The following is a 22274-nucleotide window of genomic DNA, read 5'->3' on the forward strand; positions in this document are numbered from 1 at the left end:
GCTCCTTCACAGAGAGCCCAGTTAATGGCACCCATATTAAGCTGGTGCAGTGCCACATTTTTTAGGCCCTTGGCTAAGGAGGAGGTGTCAATCACATCCTATTGATCAATCAAATCCCATTGATCAAATCACAACATATTTTTTACAATATATTGCCATTGGCTACTAAGTAGAAACATCTTCATTGACATTTGCATCTTCATTAAAACAGAAATGGCCAGCTCTCCAACTTGATCTATAACCAGTGTGTGTGTGTGTGCGTGTGCGCGTGTGGTATCAGTAATGGATATCCCACTGATGAATTGCTCTAATTAGCCATTGATTTGGCTTCCCTGGGCAATAGTGAGAATGGGCACCCTGGGACCCAGGTTAATTCAGTCCCGAACCCCAAACAGCCCATTTCCTCCAGGGCACAACGTAGGACACAAGCCGGATCGCTACTTACTTCAAAGTGCTTTACAAATTACTGCTACATAGATGCTAATGATACAGGCTACAGTGTATGGCACTGTACTGTTAACCTCACCTGCCAGCAATAAGCTGAACAAGAGATGTGTATTTAACCCAGAAGAGATGTGTATTTAACCCAGAAGATACAGTAAGTCATATGGCCAACTCTCTCTACTGCCGTAGGTGGGCCTAACTGAGATCCACAGATAAGACTGTGGGAAGTCTATAGAGATGAGGTCATTGAGAAACACTTCCAACAGGAAGTCAGCGAAGACTCCAGGTGTTCTTCTGACCTGTGTCTTTGTTGCCCAGTCTGTCTTCTGCCACACCATTGTGTGGCAGAATTTCATTTCATTCGCTGTACGTAGATAGAAGAACATTTTAAATACTACCAAGTCGTTCCAACTAGACCTGGCTATATCAACAACAACAACAACAACAACAGGTAAACACGCCGGGTTATGCAAACAGTCCAACACCTTTATTATTGTGGGTGTTCATATTATTCTAATTTCAGGCTATTTGAGAAAAAATAGAAATAGACCACCCATTGACTTTCATTGGATTTCCCATTCTAGTCCTTCTATTTCTATTGCATGGAGACACAGTAGTGTATTCATGGTAGCCTAGTGGTTAGAGCGTTGGGCCAGTAACCGAAAGGTCGGGGACTTGTCAGCTCGAACCCCGAGCTGACAAGTAAAAAATCTGTCATTCTGGCCCTGAGCAAGGCAGTTAACCCACTGTTCCCCAGGCTCCGAAGACGGAGGCAGCCCCCCTCTGATTCAGAGGGGCTGGGTTAAATGCGGAAGACACATTTCAGTTGAATACATTCAGTTGGACAACTGACCAGGTATCCCCCTTTCCCTTATGTGCAATTGGTTGAGCCAAGCAAAGCTCTTTATTGGCAGGACCTCTGACTGACCTGTGGGTTACCATGGCTCCAACCCAGAAACAAAAATAACAGACGGCGAGAGGGAGGAGCCTCTCTCTCACACTCTGGGCTTGATCAATACCATCACTCTGCTGCACACTACCCATAGGCTTCCAGTGCTCACACACACACATCACCAGCGGAGCATGAATTATAAAATAGGCCTGTATTCCCCTCTGTCCCAGTCTGAACTGTGTCTGCCTCTTCAGTTCTGAATGTGTCCAGAACAGTCCCACATTTAATAAGGAAGGCCGTCTCCTTCCAACCTTTCTGGAAGTCCCTGACCAACATCTGCTGCCGTGCTACCATCACAGCCCCCTGGTGAAGACCAACATCTGCTGCCGTGCTACCATCACAGCCCCTTGGAAGAACAACACTGTATCACAGACTGCATCCATCCTTCAACACCATGCCTTCATCTTAGCTCTTCAGACTTCTTCTCCAGAGAGACTTCTCCAGCGGGACTTCTCCAGGACTCCTCCAGAGGGACTTCTCCAGGACTCCTCCAGGACTCCTCCAGAGGGACTTCTCCAGGACTCCTCCAGAGGGACTTGTCTTGCTCTTTCCCTCTTGGAGTTATGCAGCAGCTCTAAGAAGCAGCAGCTGGTTGATTTGCTGCTAGTTGAGCAATTATGGACAAACTCGTCAACCTGGGTTAGATACACATAAAGGACGACGATAACGTCAAGGAACCTGTAGGAAACATTGCACAATGTAACTCCACTGCACAGAAGCACTGTAAGTAAGAACTGGGACATGTTTTCAAAAAACTTTTGTTTTCAAAAGTTAAGGAAAATCTCCAGCCAACCTTCTTGGGAACACAAAGCGCACATTTTGGTTTCAGCTTAATGATTCAGGTGGGTAGAATCAAAATGTGCCCCTCCCAACAACAACAAAAATTGTCCCTCAGGAATCTATTGTAAAACACTGGTGATATGATAAATGAAGGTTGAGGTGAGATGCTCCTGTGAAGAGATAACAGGCAGGCACAGCGTGGCAGAGAAATACTGCAGTAGTACTGTAGCAAAGACTTCCTCTAACAGGCGGAGTCAAACCTCAGGGGTTGCCCAGCGACTGGCCACTTCAAACTAACCCTTTATTGGGTAAGAGGTCGCCCAGCGACTGGCCACTCCAAACTAACCCTTTATTGGGTAAGAGGTCACCCAGAGACTGGCCACTCCAAACTAACCCTTTATTGGGTAAGAGGTCACCCAGCGACTGGCCACTCCAAACTAACCCTTTATTGGGTAAGAGGTCGCCCAGCGACTGGCCACTCCAAACTAACCCTTTATTGGGTAAGAGGTCACCCAGCGACTGGTAACTCCAAACGAACCCTTTATTGGGTCCAGAGCCGTTGCTATGGAAACACTCAGGAACCACACAGTACAAGGAGAAGAGGACAGCAGCATAGACTAGTGATAGAAATACAGTCTCATCTCATGACTGTGCTTGATGAGCCTGCTTTACAATGTTAGAAATCCAGTCTCTGTGCTCGATGAGCCTACTTTACAATGATAGAAATCCAGTCTGTGCCTGATGAGCCTACTTTACAATGTTAGAAATCCAGTCTGTGCCTGATGAGCCTACTTTACAATGTTAGAAATCCAGTCTGTGCCTGATGAGCCTACTATACAATGTTAGAAATCCAGTCTGTGCCTGATGAGCCTACTTTACAATGTTAGAAATCCAGTCTGTGCCTGATGAGCCTACTTTACAATGTTATAAATACAGTCTGTGCCTGATGAGCCTACTTTACAATGATAGAAATACAGTCTCTGTGCTCGATGAGCCTACTTTACAATGATAGAAATACAGTCTGTGCCTGATGAGCCTACTGTTTCGAGAGGACAGCCAACAACAAAATGGCACCGCGGCCCAGAAAACTTGGAACAACTACTGAAATGAAGCAGATCAATTGTTATGTTATTATCCCTATAGTAACCATTTAACACACACATTTGTCTTAATTTCATTGATTGCAATTCACTGGAGAATGTCAGAATCACGTATGTACAACGTACAAGTGTAACAGCATGCCAGAGAAGAAGGAAAACAATCACATCTCTGAGGGGGAGAAATCACTTTAGGTCAATAAGGTCTGATTTAAAATACACAAGTGGTTTGTTTGTTTCACCTTCATCCAAACAGCGAAATAAAAGCTACTGGGATTGAAAACAAATTAATTACATTGATCGTCAACAACAATAAAACAATTAAAGACTAAACAAATGTTGTGATGACTACATGATTATAGTAAAACACGTTACCCCGTAACCTTGATTGGTAACAACACTCAGACCACTACTTATCGTGTGAGGGCTTAATAACAGCTATTTACGTGGTTACAATAGAAGCCAGACAACAGGTGACAGACACATTGACACATTTTCCCCCAGGAGGAAGCTGAGAATGAGGTCAGAGGTCAGCTGTTGTCAACCTCAAAGCTGTTAAAGAAACCACAGTGATGGTTGTCTGGTGCCCCAGTGGGAGTGGAGTCTAGGTGTAAGAAGAGGCCAGGAAAGTCGAAGGGGTGGAGACATGTTGTCCTTAGTGCACTCTGTCAGAGCAGACTAGAGCACTAGGCTAAGCTCCAGGGGATTGCCTGGAGTCCATATGTCACACACACACACACACACACACACACACACACACATCTGTCACTGAAGTAAAAAGCAGAAACCAATAACAAGGCTCATAGGAGAAGTTGTTCCATCACAGTCCCACTGACCCACTCACTACAGTCACCTGGTACAACCGTATTTGAACCTAGTACCATGTCTCACCAGGGCCGCATAGCAAATAAGTAATGTGCCAACAACATCTAGTGCCACAATCCTGACACACACGCTAAACTAAGGTCCCCATTCGGTTTAAGGAACAAATGTCCTCCAGAACACTAGCTACTAGTATCATCTACCTATTTCCAAATGCCGTCCATCCATCCATCCATCCTTACCCATGTCTCCCAGCCTCCACTTGGAGAAGGACAATATGCTGCTGTCAATCCAGAAGAGCTCTTCCACCAGGCGGGATGAGGCGCCATGCTGCTGGCTCTTACACACAACCGTCCCCTTCTCGCCCCTCTGAATGGGGGCCTGGTCCGTAGTTGGGCATGGCTCCTGGGACGCCACCGCGGACCGCATTAGAGCAGAGGACACGGGAAAGGACATGGGAAAGAGGCCGCTCGTCATCACTGAGGCGCTCATGGCTGAAGGATGCTGGGTACCCGCCGCCGGTTCACCGTTTGCTTCTCTCAATGCGAGATTGGATGCCTCCGGCTACATTCACTCAGGTAGAGTTAGGTCTGTGCTCCCTCTGGCTGGCAAGGCCAACGTAAATACAACAAGGACATCTAAAAGGATTGACTGAGGTCAATGGGAGGAAATGTTTTGTTATGATTTGCAAGGGCGGCAGGGTAGCCTAGTGGTTAGAGCGTTGGACTAGTAACCGGAAGGTTGCAAGTTCAAACCCCTGAGCTGACAAGGTAAAAATCTGTCGTTCTGCAGTTAACAGGCAGTTAACCCACTGTTCCTAGGCTGTCATTGGAAATAAGAATTTGTTCTTAACTGACTTGACTAGTTAAATAAAGGTAAAATAAAAAAGGATGCTTCTATTGTCCTTCTAGAGTTCATTAGTATACAGCCACTGTTTCCTTGGTAGAGATCATTAGTATACAGCCACCGTTTCCTTGATAGAGATCATTAGTATACAGCTACTGTTTCCTTGGTAGAGTTCATTAGTATACAGCCACTGTTTCCTTGATAGAGATCATTAGTATACAGCCACTGTTTCCTTGGTAGAGATCATTAGTATACTGTTTCCTTGGTAGAGATCATTAGTATACTGTTTCCTTGGTAGAGATTATTAGTATACAGCCACTGTTTCCTTGGTAGAGATCATTAGTATACTGTTTCCTTGGTAGAGATCATTAGTATACTGTTTCCTTGGTAGAGATTATTAGTATACAGCCACTGTTTCCTTGGTAGAGATCATTAGTATACTGTTTCCTTGGTAGAGATCATTAGTATACTGTTTCCTTGGTAGAGATCATTAGTATACTGTTTCCTTGGTAGAGATCATTAGTATACTGTTTCCTTGGTAGAGATCATTAGTATACAGCCACTGTTTCCTTGGTAGAGATCATTAGTATACTGTTTCCTTGGTAGAGATCATTAGTATACTGTTTCCTTGGTAGAGATCATTAGTATACAGCCACTGTTTCCTTGGTAGAGATCATTAGTATACAGCCACTGTTTCCTTGGTAGAGATCATTAGTATACAGCCACTGTTTCCTTGGTAGACTGCAGAGAGTTAGTAAATCACAATATCTGCTAACAGACTTTAGTAGCCAGCTCTTCTACTGTCACAATGATAAACAGGAAGGCAATCATCCAGGTCAATAAGCTTATTCTCCTGTCAGCTTCTCTTCAATATCCCTCTATCTCAGATGACAACAAGGTGCACCTGCATCTTTCAGCAGCGAGACTGGGGTTGTGCCATTATATCTCTTTTGTTTCTTCAGCTGGGGTTTAAAAGGCTGACTCTCAGACGAGGGAGAAAGGAGTAGGGTGCAGCAGTAGTGAAAAAGCCAACTACAAACTGTGCAACATCTCTCTAATCCAGGTCTGAGGGATTTACTTAACGTGTGGCGAGAAAGAGAGAAAAATGGGGGAGCGAGAGAGACGCGGAGAGTGAACAAAGCATGTAAAAAGTATTGTTTTTCCTCTGCACCAATTAAAATGTCTTATTCATCCCTGAAAGTGTCTCCTGTGGGGCTATCAGAGGGAATCAAAGTGACAACTCGCACACTAACACACTTCCTCCAGCCGAGGGGAGACATGAAACAGTCCTTTTATCGCTCTCACGGTCTCTCTCAGAGTGAGGCAGTGGTATACAGGACCATTAGTACAGCTAAATCTCCAGTTACTGTCAATGGAGGGGCCTACCTGTGCAATCACCTTGCATTCCGTATAGAAAACAAAACAACCTAAAATCTCCTCCTATCAGGGTGATCGAGGACATGTTCCCATGCATTCCATCTAGACAGAGCAGCAATATACTCTTTTTCTATTACAATGTTCTCTTGCAATTTTCTCAGAGCACAAAAGCTGTCATAAAATTGAATACACAACACATACTCAAATATTAAATAACAAACCAAACTGATCTTCTTCATAATATAGATTGACTAATAAAAAAAGTGTATTTTAACTTGCATTTATAGAAAGTAGCTTGGCACAAGCCTTGGTTTGTGCGAGTGGGATTGGCTCATAGGAGCTAATCTCCTGTTTCTGTAGCATGAGGCAGCTTGATGTACCAGTACACTTCCTGAATAAGCAACCCAGTCTCACATTAAATTCGTGCATATATGTACATAATGCATTTCAGCAAAATGTGTGCATTTTTGTACCTCTTCCTCTGGGCAGAGCATCCTTTGGAGACCTGGGGGGGCTTCAATGTGGAGCCACAGTCACAAGCATTCAGAATGACTGTATGATAACCTCATCAATGATAGGTCTACAGTAAGAGGAAGCCACGGAGCCATTGCATCAACTCACTATAAGGGGCAATTCAATTTAAGCTTAATAGCCAGCCAGGGGTGGGCAGCCCATGTAAACTACCCTGGGGCAGCATGCCAGCTATATACATATTTAATGTGGTGCCAGCTCCCTGCCAAACTAAAGACTGCAGCAAGGACCATTATTTCCCAGTTGCTGTGACACAATATAACAAGGCATATCTTGTTGAGAAGAGTGATTAAAGAGAGTGTATGTAGTTCAATGATAACATGAATACAGTGTATGTTACACCTACAACTTCAAGTGTAATCCAGATGGCTACAACAGACCACAACAAACAAAATGGCAGCTCATTAAGTCTTTACAAGACAAACTGGAATTAACATATTGGCTTTCTCTTGAAAACAAGATTTTAAGGGAAATTGTGTTTTACATGTAATGTATTTTGGATAGTGGTGTAGTAGACTAATAATGTACATCTGCAAATAGCCCACAGCGTTGCCCTGTTGCGCAGTGTAAACTGCATTTTGAAATATACAGTATGACTCAACTTGGAGTAAAGCAACATATTACGATAGTCAACTTCTGATGTTTTGAGGGTTGTCCTGTTTCCCAAACAAACGTTGGCGAAGCTACACTTTAAAATTGAATTGGACGACAACCTACAAAAAACATGAAAAAGGGATATATAAATGCCATGAATTATCGTTAACTCACCTTGGCCCTTTGGTCGATTTCGACGCGTTGGTTTCACGGCTGAGCCTTTGGGACATTCTATCCAATTGACTGAAAATAGGTGGTCATCCAATTTAATGTAGCGTTTTTTCCCCTTGGACCAAGTCGCACAAATACGACATTTCAATGGTTTATCATTGGAGTACCACTGAGAGTCGGGTTCTTGGCAACTTAAACCCTTTGACATAATTATGTCTCAAGTCAAGTGACTGGGAAATTGATAATGCAATCACTATCCAACACAAAGAATGTCAACTAGAGGGGGAAAACGTTCCTAATTGCAGCCTAAAACTGTAACAAGGGCAATACGGAACGTTGTAAAATGTAAATAGTGACAAACAATGCGCCACAACTTGTGGAAATCGCGCCGTTTTCAATCAAGTAAAGCTCGAAACACCTGACTACGAATCCTTATTTGACATTGTTATATTCCTACACTGTCACTTGACCCAAAAAAACGTGTTCAAAGGCGAGTTATAGCATACTTTGTGAATTTATGAAAACAGTAAATAAAAACCCCAACACAAACTGAAAATGGCTCATAGTGTTTAACTATCGCTTGCAGCTATCCACAGACTGTCCCTCTCCAAAGGCAGGTTAATCACACGCAGGAGATAGGAGACGTGTGTGGTAAACGAAACAAAACAGAGCTCCTGTAATTTATCCTGAAGGATGGGAGGCAGAGTGGATGCTTCAGTGACCCTCGCGCTGAAACGGCGTGATGCCTCCCCGCAGGCCCCTTGGGGGATTGGAGTGACCCACTGAAGCAAGTTTACAGTACACACCACCTCTAAAAGTGAAATCTCTCGCTGTGCTTTGACACAATTTCATCATTTGGGCATGATAGTAAGATATATGAGCTATGGTCTCCAAACCACCTATTGGCAGATATGCCTACAGGTGTCATCTAATTAATAATAAGCGAAAGGTTGCTGGATCGAATCTCTGGTTCGAATCCCCGAGCCGACTAGGTGAAAAAAATCTGTTGATGTGCCCTTGAGCAAGGCACTTAACCCTAATTGCTCCTGTAAATCGCTCTGGATAAAACCGTCTACTAAATGACTAAAATGTCAAATGTAAAATATGATTGATTACCCGCATAGGCTACATCACACTTATAAGATAAATAATCAAACCCCATTCACCTACTAACGGTCACTAACCGTGGAGAGAACATTACGGCTGTACTTAGTATTGTATAGGCACACTGTAGTAGGAATCATTTCAGCACCATGGCTAGCGCAACAGCAACATCCAGCTTGTGCACACAGTACTAGTTTCAGCTTGTGTTTTCAACAGCTTCCTTCCCATGTTTCCTTTTCAAAAGACAGATCGCCATCTAACCAAATCAACCCTTGTGGCCTTTTGCACCCCCCCCCCCCCCCCTTCCAATGTGTCAAGTAATTATCTTTTTATTTTCTCATGATTTGGTTGAGTCTAATTGTGTTGCTGTGCTGGGTCTCTGTGGGGTCTGTTTGTGTTTGTGAACAGAGCCCCGGGACCAGGTTGCTTAGTTAGGGGTCTCTTCTCCAGGTTCATCTCTCTGTAGGGGATGGCTTTGTTATGGAAGGTTTGGGAATTGCTTCCTTTTAGGTGGTTGTAGAATTTAACGTCTCTTTTCTGGATTTTGATGACTAGCGGGTATCGACCTAATTCGGCTCTGCATGCATTATTTGGTGTTCTACGTTGTAAACGGGGGATATTTTAGGAGAATTCTCAATTTGGTGTTTGTCCCATTTTGTGAATTCTTGGTTGGAGAGTGGAACCCAGACCTCACAACCATAAAGGGCAATGGGTTCAGATCTCTCACAGATTTGTGGAAGTTACCTGTGGCGCTGATGTTTAGGCCAAGGTACGTATAGTTTTTTGTGTGCTCGAGGGCAACGGTGTCTAGATGGAATTTGTATTTGTGGTCCTGGCGACTGGACCTTTTTTGGAACACCATTATTTTGGTCTTACTGAGATTTACTGTCAGGGCCCAGGTCTGGCAGAATCTGTACAGAAGCACCAGATCATCAGCAAACAGTAGACATTTGACTTCAGATTCTAGTAGGGTGAGGCCGGGTGCTGCAGATTGCTCTAGTGCCCTCGCCAGTTCGTTCATATATATGTTGAAGAGGGTGGGGCTTAAGCTGCATCCCTGTCTCACCCCACGGCCCTGTGGAAAGAAACGTTTTTTGCCAATTTTAACCGCAGACGTATTGTTTGTGTACATGGATTTTATAATGTCATATGTTTTTCCCCTAAAACCACTTTCGTTTCATTTGTATAGCAGACCCTCATGCCATATTGAGTCGAATACTTTTTTGTAATCAACAAAGCATGAGACGGCTTTGCCTTTGTTTTGGTTCGTCAATTAGGGTGTGCAGGGTGAATATGTGGTTTCTCTCTCTGTGTGTGTGTGTATGGGAGAGAGAGAGAAACCACATATTCACCCTGCACACCCTAATTGAGAGAGAGCGAGAGAGAGAGAGAGAGAGAGAGAGAGAGAGAGAGAGAGAGATAGACAGAGCGAGAGAGAGAGAGAGAGAGAGAGAGAGAGAGAGAGAGGGCGGGGGGGACAGAGAGAGAGGGGGACAGAGAGAGAGAGAGAGAGAGGGACAGAGAGAGAGAGAGAGAGAGAGAGAGAGAGAGAGAGAGAGAATGTCAGTTTCTCAGCTGCATCATACAATATCTGTCTAGTTGTTATCCCAGCCCTGGAACAAACAGTGTCCCCCAGCACAGGTAGTCTCCGATGAAGACTGACAGCACCATCTTGCAGATGTCCCCCAGCACAGGTAGTCTCCGATGAAGACGGACAGCACCATCTTGCAGATGTCCCCCAGCACAGGTCGTCTCCGATGAAGACTGGCAGCACCATCTTGCAGATGTCCCCCATCACAGGTAGTCTCCGATGAAGACTGACAGCACCATCTTGCAGATGTCCTCCAGCACAGGTAGTCTCCGATGAAGACTGACAGCACCATCTCGCAGATGTCCTCCAGCACAGGTAGTCTCCGATGAAGACTGACAGCACCATCTCGCAGATGTCCTCCAGCACAGGTAGTCTCCGATGAAGACTGACAGCACCATCTCGCAGATGTCCCCCAGCACAGGTAGTCTCCGATGAAGACTGACAGCACCATCTCGCAGATGTCCCCCAGCACAGGTAGTCTCAGATGAAGACTGACAGCATAATCTTGCAGATGTCCCCCAGCACAGGTAGTCTCCGATGAAGACTGACAGCACCATCTTGCAGATGTCCCCCAGCACAGGTGGTCTCCGATGAAGACGGACAGCACCATCTTGCAGATGTCCCCCAGCACAGGTCGTCTCCGATGAAGACTGGCAGCACCATCTTGCAGATGTCCCCCATCACAGGTAGTCTCCGATGAAGACTGACAGCACCATCTTGCAGATGTCCCCCAGCACAGGTAGTCTCCGATGAAGACTGACAGCACCATCTCGCAGATGTCCCCCAGCACAGGTAGTCTCAGATGAAGACTGACAGCATAATCTTGCAGATGTCCCCCAGCACAGGTAGTCTCCGATGAAGACTGACAGCACCATCTTGCAGATGTCCTCCAGCACAGGTAGTCTCCGATGAAGACTGACAGCACCATCTTGCAGATGTCCTCCAGCACAGGTGGTCTCCGATGAAGACTGACAGCACCATCTTGCAGATGTCCCCCAGCACAGGTAGTCTCCGATGAAGACTGACAGCACCATCTTGCAGATGTCCCCCAGCACAGGTAGTCTCCGATGAAGACTTCCAGCACCATCTTGCAGATGTCCCCCAGCACAGGTAGTCTCCGATGAAGACTGACAGCACCATCTTGCAGATGTCCCCCAGCACAGGTAGTCTACGATAAAGACTGACAGCACCATCTTGCAGATGTCCCCCAGCACAGGTAGTCTCCGATGAAGACTGCCAGCACCATCTTGCAGATGTCCCCCAGCACAGGTAGTCTCCGATGAAGACTGCCAGCACCATCTTGCAGATGTCCCCCAGCACAGGTTGTCTCCGATGAAGACTGACAGCACCATCTTGCAGATGTCCCCCAGCACAGGTAGTCTCCGATGAAGACTGACAGCACCATCTTTCAGATGTCCCCCAGCACAGGTAGTCTCCGATGAAGACAGCCAGCACCATCTTGCAGATGTCCCCCAGCACAGGTTGTCTCCGATGAAGACTGCCAGCACCATCTTGCAGATGTCCCCCAGCACAGGTAGTCTCCGATGAAGATTTCAATTAGTTTCAATTAGGGTCATTCAATGTTGACTTAGTATCTATCAATGTGTAACATTTCCTAAAAAGGTATATGGTACTTGATAAAATTAGAATAATTTTACAATTTCAATAACTTCCATAAAAATGTATTTCACAATATCATTTGAAGAACTGCTGCAGGGACATTTTTGTCCTTCGACAAAATGGGTCAAATGAAGATTTGACTTCTGCAATTCTTCCATTTCTTCCATTTGTGGGAAAGGACCACTGGGTTGGATTTATTATTGCACACCATAGAAAAACACATAGCAATATGTTGCAACAGAAAACGAGAATTTGCATTTCTTATTGGACAATGTTTCAGTCCCTGTTCCAGTCCATTTTATTCCGTTTGGTGCTTAATGAACACTACCGAGCTTACGATGCATCATGTCATTGAAAACAAAAACGTTGGTTTATTTAACTATACCTGAATAGGCGACACTCTGTAAAACTAATTCTTACTCAAACTGTGACATGATAAAACTAATGTGCTAAACGATGCAGCCAGATTTGTAGGCTGAGTTGTGAATGGATTTGTTCCTCATTAAAAAAGGTACAACCTTATTAAGCAGGAATGAAATGAGAACCCATGCCTCCTGTAATTAGACTGCAGTACAACCTCTCTCTCTCTCTCTCTTTATCTCTCTTTGTGTCTCTGTCTTCTCTCTATACATCTGTCTATACTCTAGCCAAACTAAAGAATAATGCTGCAATGCATCTGCCTGTCGATGATTCAACGTGTCAATGTTTTAATTGTATCTGTCTCTCACAATAATTACACCCCCTCCATCTCTGTCACTTCCTGTTTCTGTCTATCTCAGGAATTATGTTGGGAGATATGTCATTTGCATATTACATTTTATAGCAAATCTCCTCCGTGTTTGTCAGCGTTGGTTCTGCTAATACCGTGGCTTCATCCTACAGTTCATAATAGCATTGTGGGATTTTAAACGGTTTTGGTGGGACCTGGATAGGAAAAACTCAGATTTAGGCTTAGATTTAGGCTTATATTTCTCCACAACATCCCTCTCTCTCTCTCTCCCTATTCCCCTCTTCTCCCTCCACCCACAATCCCGGCTGCAGATTAAGATTTGGGCACTGCCGGATAAATTATTGTATGAATCATTTCCAGACTATATCAGCATGACACATATATGTAAAGACATGCCTGTCAGGCCTATTTAACCCTCGGGGAGATCATTGACGACATACCTGCCAGGCCTATTTAACACTATGGGAGATCATTGAAGACATACCTGCCAGGCCTATTTAACACTATGGGAGATCATTGAAGACATACCTGCCAGGCCTATTTAACACTATGGGAGATCATTGAAGACATACCTGCCAGGCCTATTTAACACTATGGGAGATCATTGAAGACATACCTGCCAGGCCTATTTAACACTATGGGTGATGATTTAAGCCCCCCCCCCCTCCCCCCTATCTTATTCACCTTTGTCTTCTTCTTCTCCTTTCTCTCCTTCTGATCATCCCTCCTCCCTCTATTTATTTTTCCCTCCCTCCTTCTGCAGATCCCGGAGAGAAGCATATTTCCATTCAGCCAGCCTGCCTGGGAGTGCCGAGTCTCATATTATGCTGGGCGTACCACACACACCATCGCAGCCCCAAGCGGCGGAGGGGGGGGGGCCCACGGGCTCTGGGGCCCCCTGAAATTCTCTCAGCCTCATGGCAAAATGTGTAGAATAGAATGAGATTAGCTATAAAACAGGGGGGGAGGGGGGTGCATAACTGCGGTATTTTTTATTTTATTTTTTATTTCACCTTTATTTAACCAGGTAGGCTAGTTGAGAACACCTTTATTTAACCAGGTAGGCTAGTTGAGAACACCTTTATTTAACCAGGTAGGCTAGTTGAGAACACCTTTATTTAACCAGGTAGGCTAGTTGAGAACAAGTTCTCATTTGCAACTGCGACCTGGCCAAGATAAAGCATAGCAGTGTGAACAGACAACAAAGAGTTACACATGGAGTAAACAATTAACAAGTCAATAACACAGTAGAAAACAAAGGGGGAGTCTACATACAATGTGTGCAAAAGGCATGAGGAGGTAGGCAAATAATTACAATTTTGCAGATTAACACTGGAGTGATGAATGATCAGATGGTCATGTACAGGTAGAGATATTGGTGTGCAAAAGAGCAGAAAAGTAAATAAATAAAAACAGTATGGGGATGAGGTAGGTGAAAAAGGGTGGGCTATTTACCAATAGACTATGTACAGCTGCAGCGATCGGTTAGCTGCTCAGATAGCTGATGTTTGCAGCATATAAGAAGTGGTACTCCTTGTGGCGAGCTGGGTGTCTGGGGGTTGACTTCGGTTGTCAGTTCAACAGTGTTTTCTCCGACACACTGGTGCAGCTGGCTTCCGGGTTAAGCAACCGGATGTTAAGAAGCGTGGCGTGGCGGGTCATGTTTTCGCAGGACGCATGACCCGACCTTCGCCTCTCCCGAGCCCGTTGAGGAGTTGCAGCAAACGAGACAAGATCGCAATCACCAAACATTATAATAAAATAAGGTAAAAGTACATTCCCACTGGATTGATGAAAGATCAGAGGATCAGAGCCGCAAGGCCACTGCATACCCGTACATAGGGTTACCATGCCAACAGAGAGCAGAGTTTTTGTCTGCCAGATGGCATGGTGGCACAGATATGGAGATACGGAGGCCTGCTGCTTAGCTTTCCTGGGGGGGATGTGTGTGTGTGTGTGTGTGTGTGTGTGTGTGTGTGTGTGTGTGTGTGCGTGCGTGCGTGCGTTTGTGTGTGTGTGTGTGCTTCTGTGCGATAGATCTAGCTGGTCTGTCATAATATAATAGAGACAGTAGATCTAGCTGGTGTGTCATATTATAATAGAGACAGTATAATGACAGACCAGCTAGATCTACTGTCTCTATTATATTATGACAAACCAGCTAGATATACTGTCTCTATTAAATTTTGACAGACCAGCTAGATCTACTGTCTCTATTATATTATGACAGACAAGCTAGATCTACTGTCTCTATTATATTATGAAAGACCAGCTAGATCTATTGTCTCTATTATATTATGACAGACCAGCTAGATCTAGCTGTCTCTATTATATTATGACAAACCAGCTAGATCTACTGCCTCTATTATATTATGACACAACAGCTAGATCTACTGTCTCTATCATATTATGACAGTGTCTGTGTGTGTCTGTGTCTGTGTCTGTGTCTGTGTCTGTGTCTGTGTGTGTGTGTGTGTGTGTGTGTCTGTGTGTGTGTCTGTGTGTGTGTGTGTGTGTGTCTGTGTGTGTGTGTGTGTGTGTGTGTGTGTGTGTGTGTGTGTGTGTCTGTGTGTGTGTCTGTGTGTGTGTGTGTGTGTGTGTGTGTGTGTGTGTGTGTGTCTGTGAGTGTGTGTGTCTGTGTGTCTGTGTGTCTGTGTGTCTGTGTGTGTGTGTGTGTGTGTGTGTGTGTGTGTTTGAGGATTCAGGGGATTCAGTCTTGGCTAATCTGCGGTGTTGACACACTATTTCACCTCAAAATCCAGCTCCAATCCTGTGTCCTCTGTCAATCTAGTTCACCCAGACCTGGATGGACTGTTGTTAAACATACAGTATGCAGAGGACATACAGTTGAAGTCGGAAGTTTACATACAATTAGGTTGGAGTCATTAAAACTTGCTTTTCAACCACTCCACAAATTTCTTGTTAACAAACTATAATTTTGGCAAGTCTGTTAAACTATAGTTATGGCAAGTCCTTTTGACATAATTTGAGTCAATTGGAGGTGTACCTGTGAATGTATTTCAAGGCCTACCTTCAAACTCAGTGCCTCTTTGCTTGACATCATGGAAAAATCAAAAGAAATCAGCCAAGACCTGAGAAATAAAAGTTGTAGACCTCCACAAGTCTGGTTCATCCTTGGGAGCAATTGCCAAATGACTGAAGGTACCACGTTCATCTGTACAAATAATAGTACGCAAGTTTAAACAACATGGGACCACGCAGACGTCATACCGCTCAGGAAGGAGACGCATTCTGTCTCCTAGAGATGAACATACTTTGGTACAAAAAGTGCAAATCAATCCCAGAACAACAGCAATGGACCTTTGCTGTTACGAAAGTATCTATATCCACAGTAAAATGAGTCATATATCGACATAACCTGAAAGGCCGCTCAACAAGGAAGAAGCCACTGCTCCAAAACCGCCATAAAAAAATCCAGACTACAGTTTGCAACTGCACATGGGGACATAGATTGTACTTTTTGGAGAAATGTCCTCTGCTCTGATGAAACAAAAATAGAACTGTTTGGCCATAATGACTATCGTTATGTTTGGAGGAAAAAGGGGGAGGCTTGCAAGTCGAAGAACACCATCCCAACCGTGAAGCATGGGGGTGGCAGCATGATGTTGTGGGGGTGCTTTGCTGCAGGAGGGACTGGTGCACTTCACAAAATAGATGGCATCATGAGGATGGAAAATAATGTGGATATATTAAAGCAACATCTCAAGACATCAGTCAGGAAGTTAAAGCCTGGTTGCAAATGGGTCTTCCAAATCGACAGTGTCACCAAGCATACTTCCAAAGTTGTGGAAAAATAGCTTAAGGACAACAAAGTCAAGGTATTGGAGTGGCCATCACAAAGATCTGACCTCATACCTATAGAAAATGTGTGGACAGACCTGAAAAAGCGTGTGTGAGCAAGGAGGCCTACAAACCTGACTCAGTTACACCAGCTCTGTCAGGAGGAATGGACCAACATTCACCCAACTTATTGTGGGAAGCTTGTGGAAGGCTACCCGAAACATTTGACCCAAGTTAAACAATTTAAAGGCAATGCTACCAAATTCTAATTAAGTATATTTAAATAAATAAAATCTGAAATAAATCACTCTCTACTATTATTCTGACATTTCACATTCTTAAAATAAAGTGGTGATCCGAACTGACCTAAGACAGGTGTCATATACGTGTGTACAGGTGGCAGGGAAGTCAGGCGCAGGAGAATCGGTCAAATGGAGTAGTTCAATAACTTAAAAACACAGCTCCAAAACCATGACAATAATGAAAACAAAGTGGGAACGAGGCCCTGTCGCGCACCAACACAAACAACACGATAAATGAACAACATACAATCTCTGACAAGGACATGAGGGGAAACAGAGGGTTAAATACACAACAGGTAATGAATGGGATTGGAACCAGGTGTGTAGGAAGACAAGACAAAACCAATGGAAAATGGAAAATGGATCAATGATGGCTAGAAGACCGGTGACGTCGCCTGCCGAGCACCGCCCGAACAAGGAGAGGCATCGACTTCGGCAGAAGTCGTGACAACAGGGAATTTTTTCCTAGGATTAAATGTCAGGAATTGTGAAAAACTGAGTTTAAATGTATTTGGCTAAGGTGTATGTAAACTTCCGACTTCAACTGTATAACAATTTACTGTGAATGGTTTATAAAGTCCCGCAAAGTCTTTAAACACTAACAAAAAGCCATGTTGGGACTGTTCCGTAGTGGATTTGAACTGGGGTTAGACTGGAATGAAGAGTGTAAAGCCACTTTGGGACTGTTCCGTAGTGGATTTGAACTGGGGTTAGACTGGAATGAAGAGTGTAAAGCCACTTTGGGACTGTTCTGTAGTGGATTTGAACTGGGGTTAGACTGGAGTGAAGAGTGTAAAGCCACTTTGGGACTGTTCTGTAGTGGATTTGATCTGGGGTAAGACTGGAATGAAGAGTGTAAAGCCACGTTGGGACTGTCAACCTAATACACATTCTCACCTTCCCTCCCATGGTTGCCATGAACACCACACCTGGCTTGACAAAGGACTGTAGAACAACAACAAAAAAGGTGAGGACATTAGATGTTAGAGAATATAGAATAGTCAGTTAATTCTCCAGGGGAAACGGACTACTCAAGGTGGTATCAGCAGTGTACCATCTGGTAAAAAGGTTAACTAGAGTCATCACAGAGGAGAAGGCGAGCAGCGAGAATGTGTGGTATCTGAGATGAGACATGGAGAACGCTGGGTAGACAGAAGGTAGCACTGCGCTGTGAGGGGTTATACTGTAGTGGCCAAGGAGCAGCGAGAGTGAGTGGTATCTGAGATGAGACATGGAGAACACTGGGTAGACAGAAGGTAGCACTGCGCTGTGAGGGGTTATACTGTAGTGGCCAAGGAGCAGCGAGAGTGAGTGGTATCTGAGATGAGACATGGAGAACACTGGGTAGACAGAAGGTAGCACTGCGCTGTGAGGGGTTATACTGTAGTGGCCAAGGAGCAAGAGAGTGAGTGAGTGAGTGAGTGAGTGAGTGAGTGAGTGAGTGAGTGAGTGGGAAGAAGGGAAGGAAGGTGTGGAGGGAGGGAGGGAGGGACATATGGACAGAGTGAGGAACGGCAGAAGGGAGGAAGAGAGGGTGCGGGAAGGAAGGAAAGAAGGGAGGGGAGGGAGGGAGGGAGGAAGAGAGGGAGGGAGGGATTACAGATTAGAAGAATGCAGGACAGTGATGTAACTCATATGTGACACATTTCTCTCCCTCAGTCTTTCATAATTTCAGACATATTATTAATTGTTTGGGAAACATTAGTGGTTTGGTTTGTATTTGCAGAGTTTCCAAACCCAAATCCTAACCATAACCATTTGGAGATTCAAATACCATCTGATCCTGTACAGCGGTTAGAAGCCACTTCTACACAACTATTCCCCCTTTTTGCAGTGGTCGTAAACACTGGGTCATCAATAATCATAACCGAGGCATGAGGAATGTCTTTTTGCAGTGGTCGTAAACACTGGGTCATCAATAATCATAACCGAGGCATGAGGAATATCTTTTTGCAGTGGTCATAAACACTGGGTCATCAATAATCATAACCGAGGCATGAGGAATATCTTTTTGCAGTGGTCGTAAACACTGGGTCATCAATAATCATAACCGAGGCATAAGGAATATCGAATATAAGAGACGCATGCATCGTAAAGGTTGTAGATTTGCAAAGATTGATGTTTATCTACCAGACACACAAACAATAAGCCTGCTGTGTCATTTTGACTGATATTGACAGATGGCTAGACCACCGAGGTAACAGTCATTAGAATAGGGTTTATTGCTGTGGGAAATACAGGACCCAAATGATTATGTGTCAATTTTGCCATGTGGCACTGCAGGGCATCACAACGCAGAGAAATCACAAGGATTTGTAAAATGAATAAGCTCACATTTGCAGATAACACCCTGCTTGCCTGCTGTCTGGCTGACACAATGGGAAATGTGATGCCAACAATGATTTCTTTCTACAGAGCCAGACACTGTCATTCAAAGGTTGTAAATTCCCTCATTTGTGAGACTGATTGACTGAATAGGAATGTCAATTCAAGATGGGATCTTCACTGGTTGAGTTTTTCTAAGTCCGTAGCCTGATTTACATATCCATGGACTGAAATCCAATGGTTTTCTCAGCATCAATGTTGAGACCCATAGACACTTCTACTGGTGTAACTGAGTAGGACCTGTGAATTCCCCTCTCTGGGTGAGAACGTTCTGTTCCTAACGACAACAAAATCATTCTCCAGTCCATTTGCACTGCCACATGTCCAAATAGCATGGTATGGCAGACTGACTGGTCTCTCTCTCTCTCTCTCTCTCTCTCTCTCTCTCTGTGTGTGTGTGTCTCTCACTCTCTGTGTCTCTCTCTCTCTCTGTGTCTCTCTCTCTGTCTCTCTCTCTGTGTCTCTCTCTGTGTCACTCTCTCTGTGTCACTCTCTCTGTGTCACTCTCTCTGTGTCACTCTCTCTGTCTCTCTCTGTCTCCATCTCTGTGTCTTTCTCTGTCTCTCTCTCTGTGTCTCTCTCTCTGTCTCTCTCTCTGTCTCTCTCTCTGTCTCTCTCTCTCTATATATATCAATGTCTCTGTCTCTCTCTCTGTGTCTCTGTCACTAGGTGTCTCTCTCTCTCTCTGTGTCTCTCTCTGTCTCTCTCTCTGTGTCTCTCTCTGTTCCCAGCTCACTGGGGACATTTATCACACTCAAAAAGCCATAAAAGAGGCAGGTGGCCCCACGATGAATAGCTACCGTCACTTGGTGAGGCACGACACAATAACAGACCCCCGACTGAGACAAACATGAAGCCATTCACATCAGCATTGCCAAAAACTTAATCATCTCTGCAACTATAAATCTCTCTGATAACGTAATCATCTCTGCAACTATAAATCTCTCTGAAAACGTAATCATCTCTGCAACTATAAATCTCTCTGAAAACGTAATCATCTCTGCAACTATAAATCTCTCTGAAAACGTAATCATCTCTGCAACTATAAATCTCTCTGATAACGTAGTCATCTCTGCAACTATAAATCTCTCTGAAAACGTAATCATCTCTGCAACTATAAATCTCTCTGATACCGTAATCATCTCTGTAAATATACATCTTTTTAAAAACTTAATCATCTCTGCAACTATAAATCTCTCTGAAAATGTAATCATGTCTGTAAATATAAATCTCTCTGAAAATGTAGTCATCTCTGTAACTTTAAATATCTCTGAAAATGTGTCATAAGATCATCTGTCAGATGTGTCTTCTAATTGTAAAGTGTCTATCATTGTTGTGGTTATGAGAGAGTAGTATGTGAAGCAGTTCAGCGGAAGCTGACTGGTGTCTGTTGCTGTTCACAGTGTTGTGCTAGAGATATGGAGGAAAGAGGCAATCTTCTGTGATCTGTTTACGGGCCATCTCATTGCTCTCATCCATTCAGGAGAAACAGTAATGATTAGCTTTGTCAATTCCAATTTGCTGATACTTTAATCAATATGCCGTTCTTTACCAGCAGGAGATGCCGTGGGAGAGGCAGTTCCCTGATGGAAAATGACAGTTTCCTTATATGTGGCTCAAAGTGATTAATGGGATCTCCGAGACGACAGGGAGGTGGTTGAAAGGGAAACGACGATGAACAAACATGCGCCTTCGTCATTCTACATGATCATTATTCATTATCAGGCACACAGAGTTGGCAATGGGTTGTCTGATGCGTTCTTGGCTCAACCAACAGAAAGTCAGCACTGTCAGTGGCTTTCTGAAACAGACATAAATACATACAATTCAGGGGTAACGCTGTGCCGAAATACACTGTCCTGCGAAATATTGCTTTCTGAAATAGACTGCTTTCTGAAATAGACTGCTTTCTGAAATAGACTGCTTTCTGAAATAGACTGCTTTCTGAAATAATCCGTTCTCTGAAATAGTCTACTTTCTTAAAGGCCCAATGCAGCAGTTTTTAAAAATCTAAATATCGAATAATTTCTGTGTAACTATCACGTCAGTCGGAAGAAGTGGACCAAGGCGCAGCGTGGTGAGCGTACATTATACTTTTATTTAGAATGTCGCCAACAAAACAAGAAATAACACTTCAGCCCGGCCCTTGCGGAGCGCAGGCATAGGACGCACTGAGCAGTCACAGCGCACCGGAAACACAGTGCACAGAGCCGGCGCAGGATACCCTGGGCCGAAACGGCGCACCGAAGACCAAGAACGCTGCGATGGCACAATCCGCCCTGGCTGGATGCCCACTCTAGCGTGGCACTTGTGGAGAGATGGCTCCAAGCGCACCGGGCTGTGCACGCGTACCGGAGACACCGTGCACTTCACCGCATAACACGGTGCCTGCCCGGTCACTCGCTCCCCGCGGTAAGCACGGGGAGTTGGCTCAGGTCTATAACCTGACTCCGCCAATTTCCCCCAAATTCTTTGGGGGGGGGGGGGCTGCCTCTCGTGCCTACTTCAATGACTTGCCTCCTCATATCGCCGCCGCTCCTGCTTCGCTGCCTTTATTTCCTCCTTTGGATGCCGATATTCTCCAGCCTTTGCCCAGTGTCCCTTGCTTTCCAAGATCTCCTCCCATGTCCATTTCTCCAGAAAACGCTGCTCCTCCTTACCACGCTGCTTGGTCCGTTTGTGGTGGGTAGTTCTGTCACGTTCGTCGGAAGACGTGAACCAAGGTGCAGCGTGGTACATTATACTTTTATTTTGAATGTCGCCAACAAAACAAGAAATAACAAACGAACGTAAAGCTACATAGTGCTCGCAGGCCACTACACATAGACAACTACCCACAATCCCAGGTGGGAAAAAGGCCTGCCTAAGTATGATCCCCAATTAGAGACAATGATAGACAGCTGCCTCTGATTGGGAACCACACAGAAACAAAGAAATAAAGAACATAGAATGCCCACCCAAATCACACCCTGACCAAACCAAATAGAGACATAAAAAGGCTCTCTAACGTCAGGGCGTGACAGTAATAATGAAGTACCATACTAAGATAATTTAGCTAGGACTGTCTGGGACTGGTAGGGGTCTAATGGGAGGGATTTGTAACATGACAACTAGCTGTTATTGGCAA

General features: G+C 44.5%; 1 protein-coding gene across 6 annotated transcripts in view; it reads right to left on the reverse strand.

Annotated features, from left to right (window-relative positions):
• LOC109907093 (1-phosphatidylinositol 4,5-bisphosphate phosphodiesterase eta-2) overlaps positions 1-22274 on the reverse strand; it is a 228799-nt gene that overhangs the window by 74496 nt on the left and 132029 nt on the right. For 2 of the 6 annotated variants that reach the window (XR_004203738.1, XM_031794729.1), the window contains exon 1: positions 7618-8309. The exons of 2 other annotated variants lie outside the window; for them this stretch is intronic. Coding sequence is in view for 3 of the 4 variants with exons in the window: in XM_031794729.1 (XP_031650589.1) it covers positions 7618-7822 (205 nt within the window). In the remaining variant the exon portion in view is untranslated. Of the gene's footprint in view, positions 1-7617; positions 8310-22274 lie in introns of those variants that run through there. 2 more of the 6 variants (XM_031794732.1, XM_031794733.1) reach the window with 1 other exon arrangement.

Source organism: Oncorhynchus kisutch, linkage group LG17 (assembly GCF_002021735.2).
Source record: "Oncorhynchus kisutch isolate 150728-3 linkage group LG17, Okis_V2, whole genome shotgun sequence".
Classification (NCBI taxonomy): domain Eukaryota; kingdom Metazoa; phylum Chordata; class Actinopteri; order Salmoniformes; family Salmonidae; genus Oncorhynchus; species Oncorhynchus kisutch.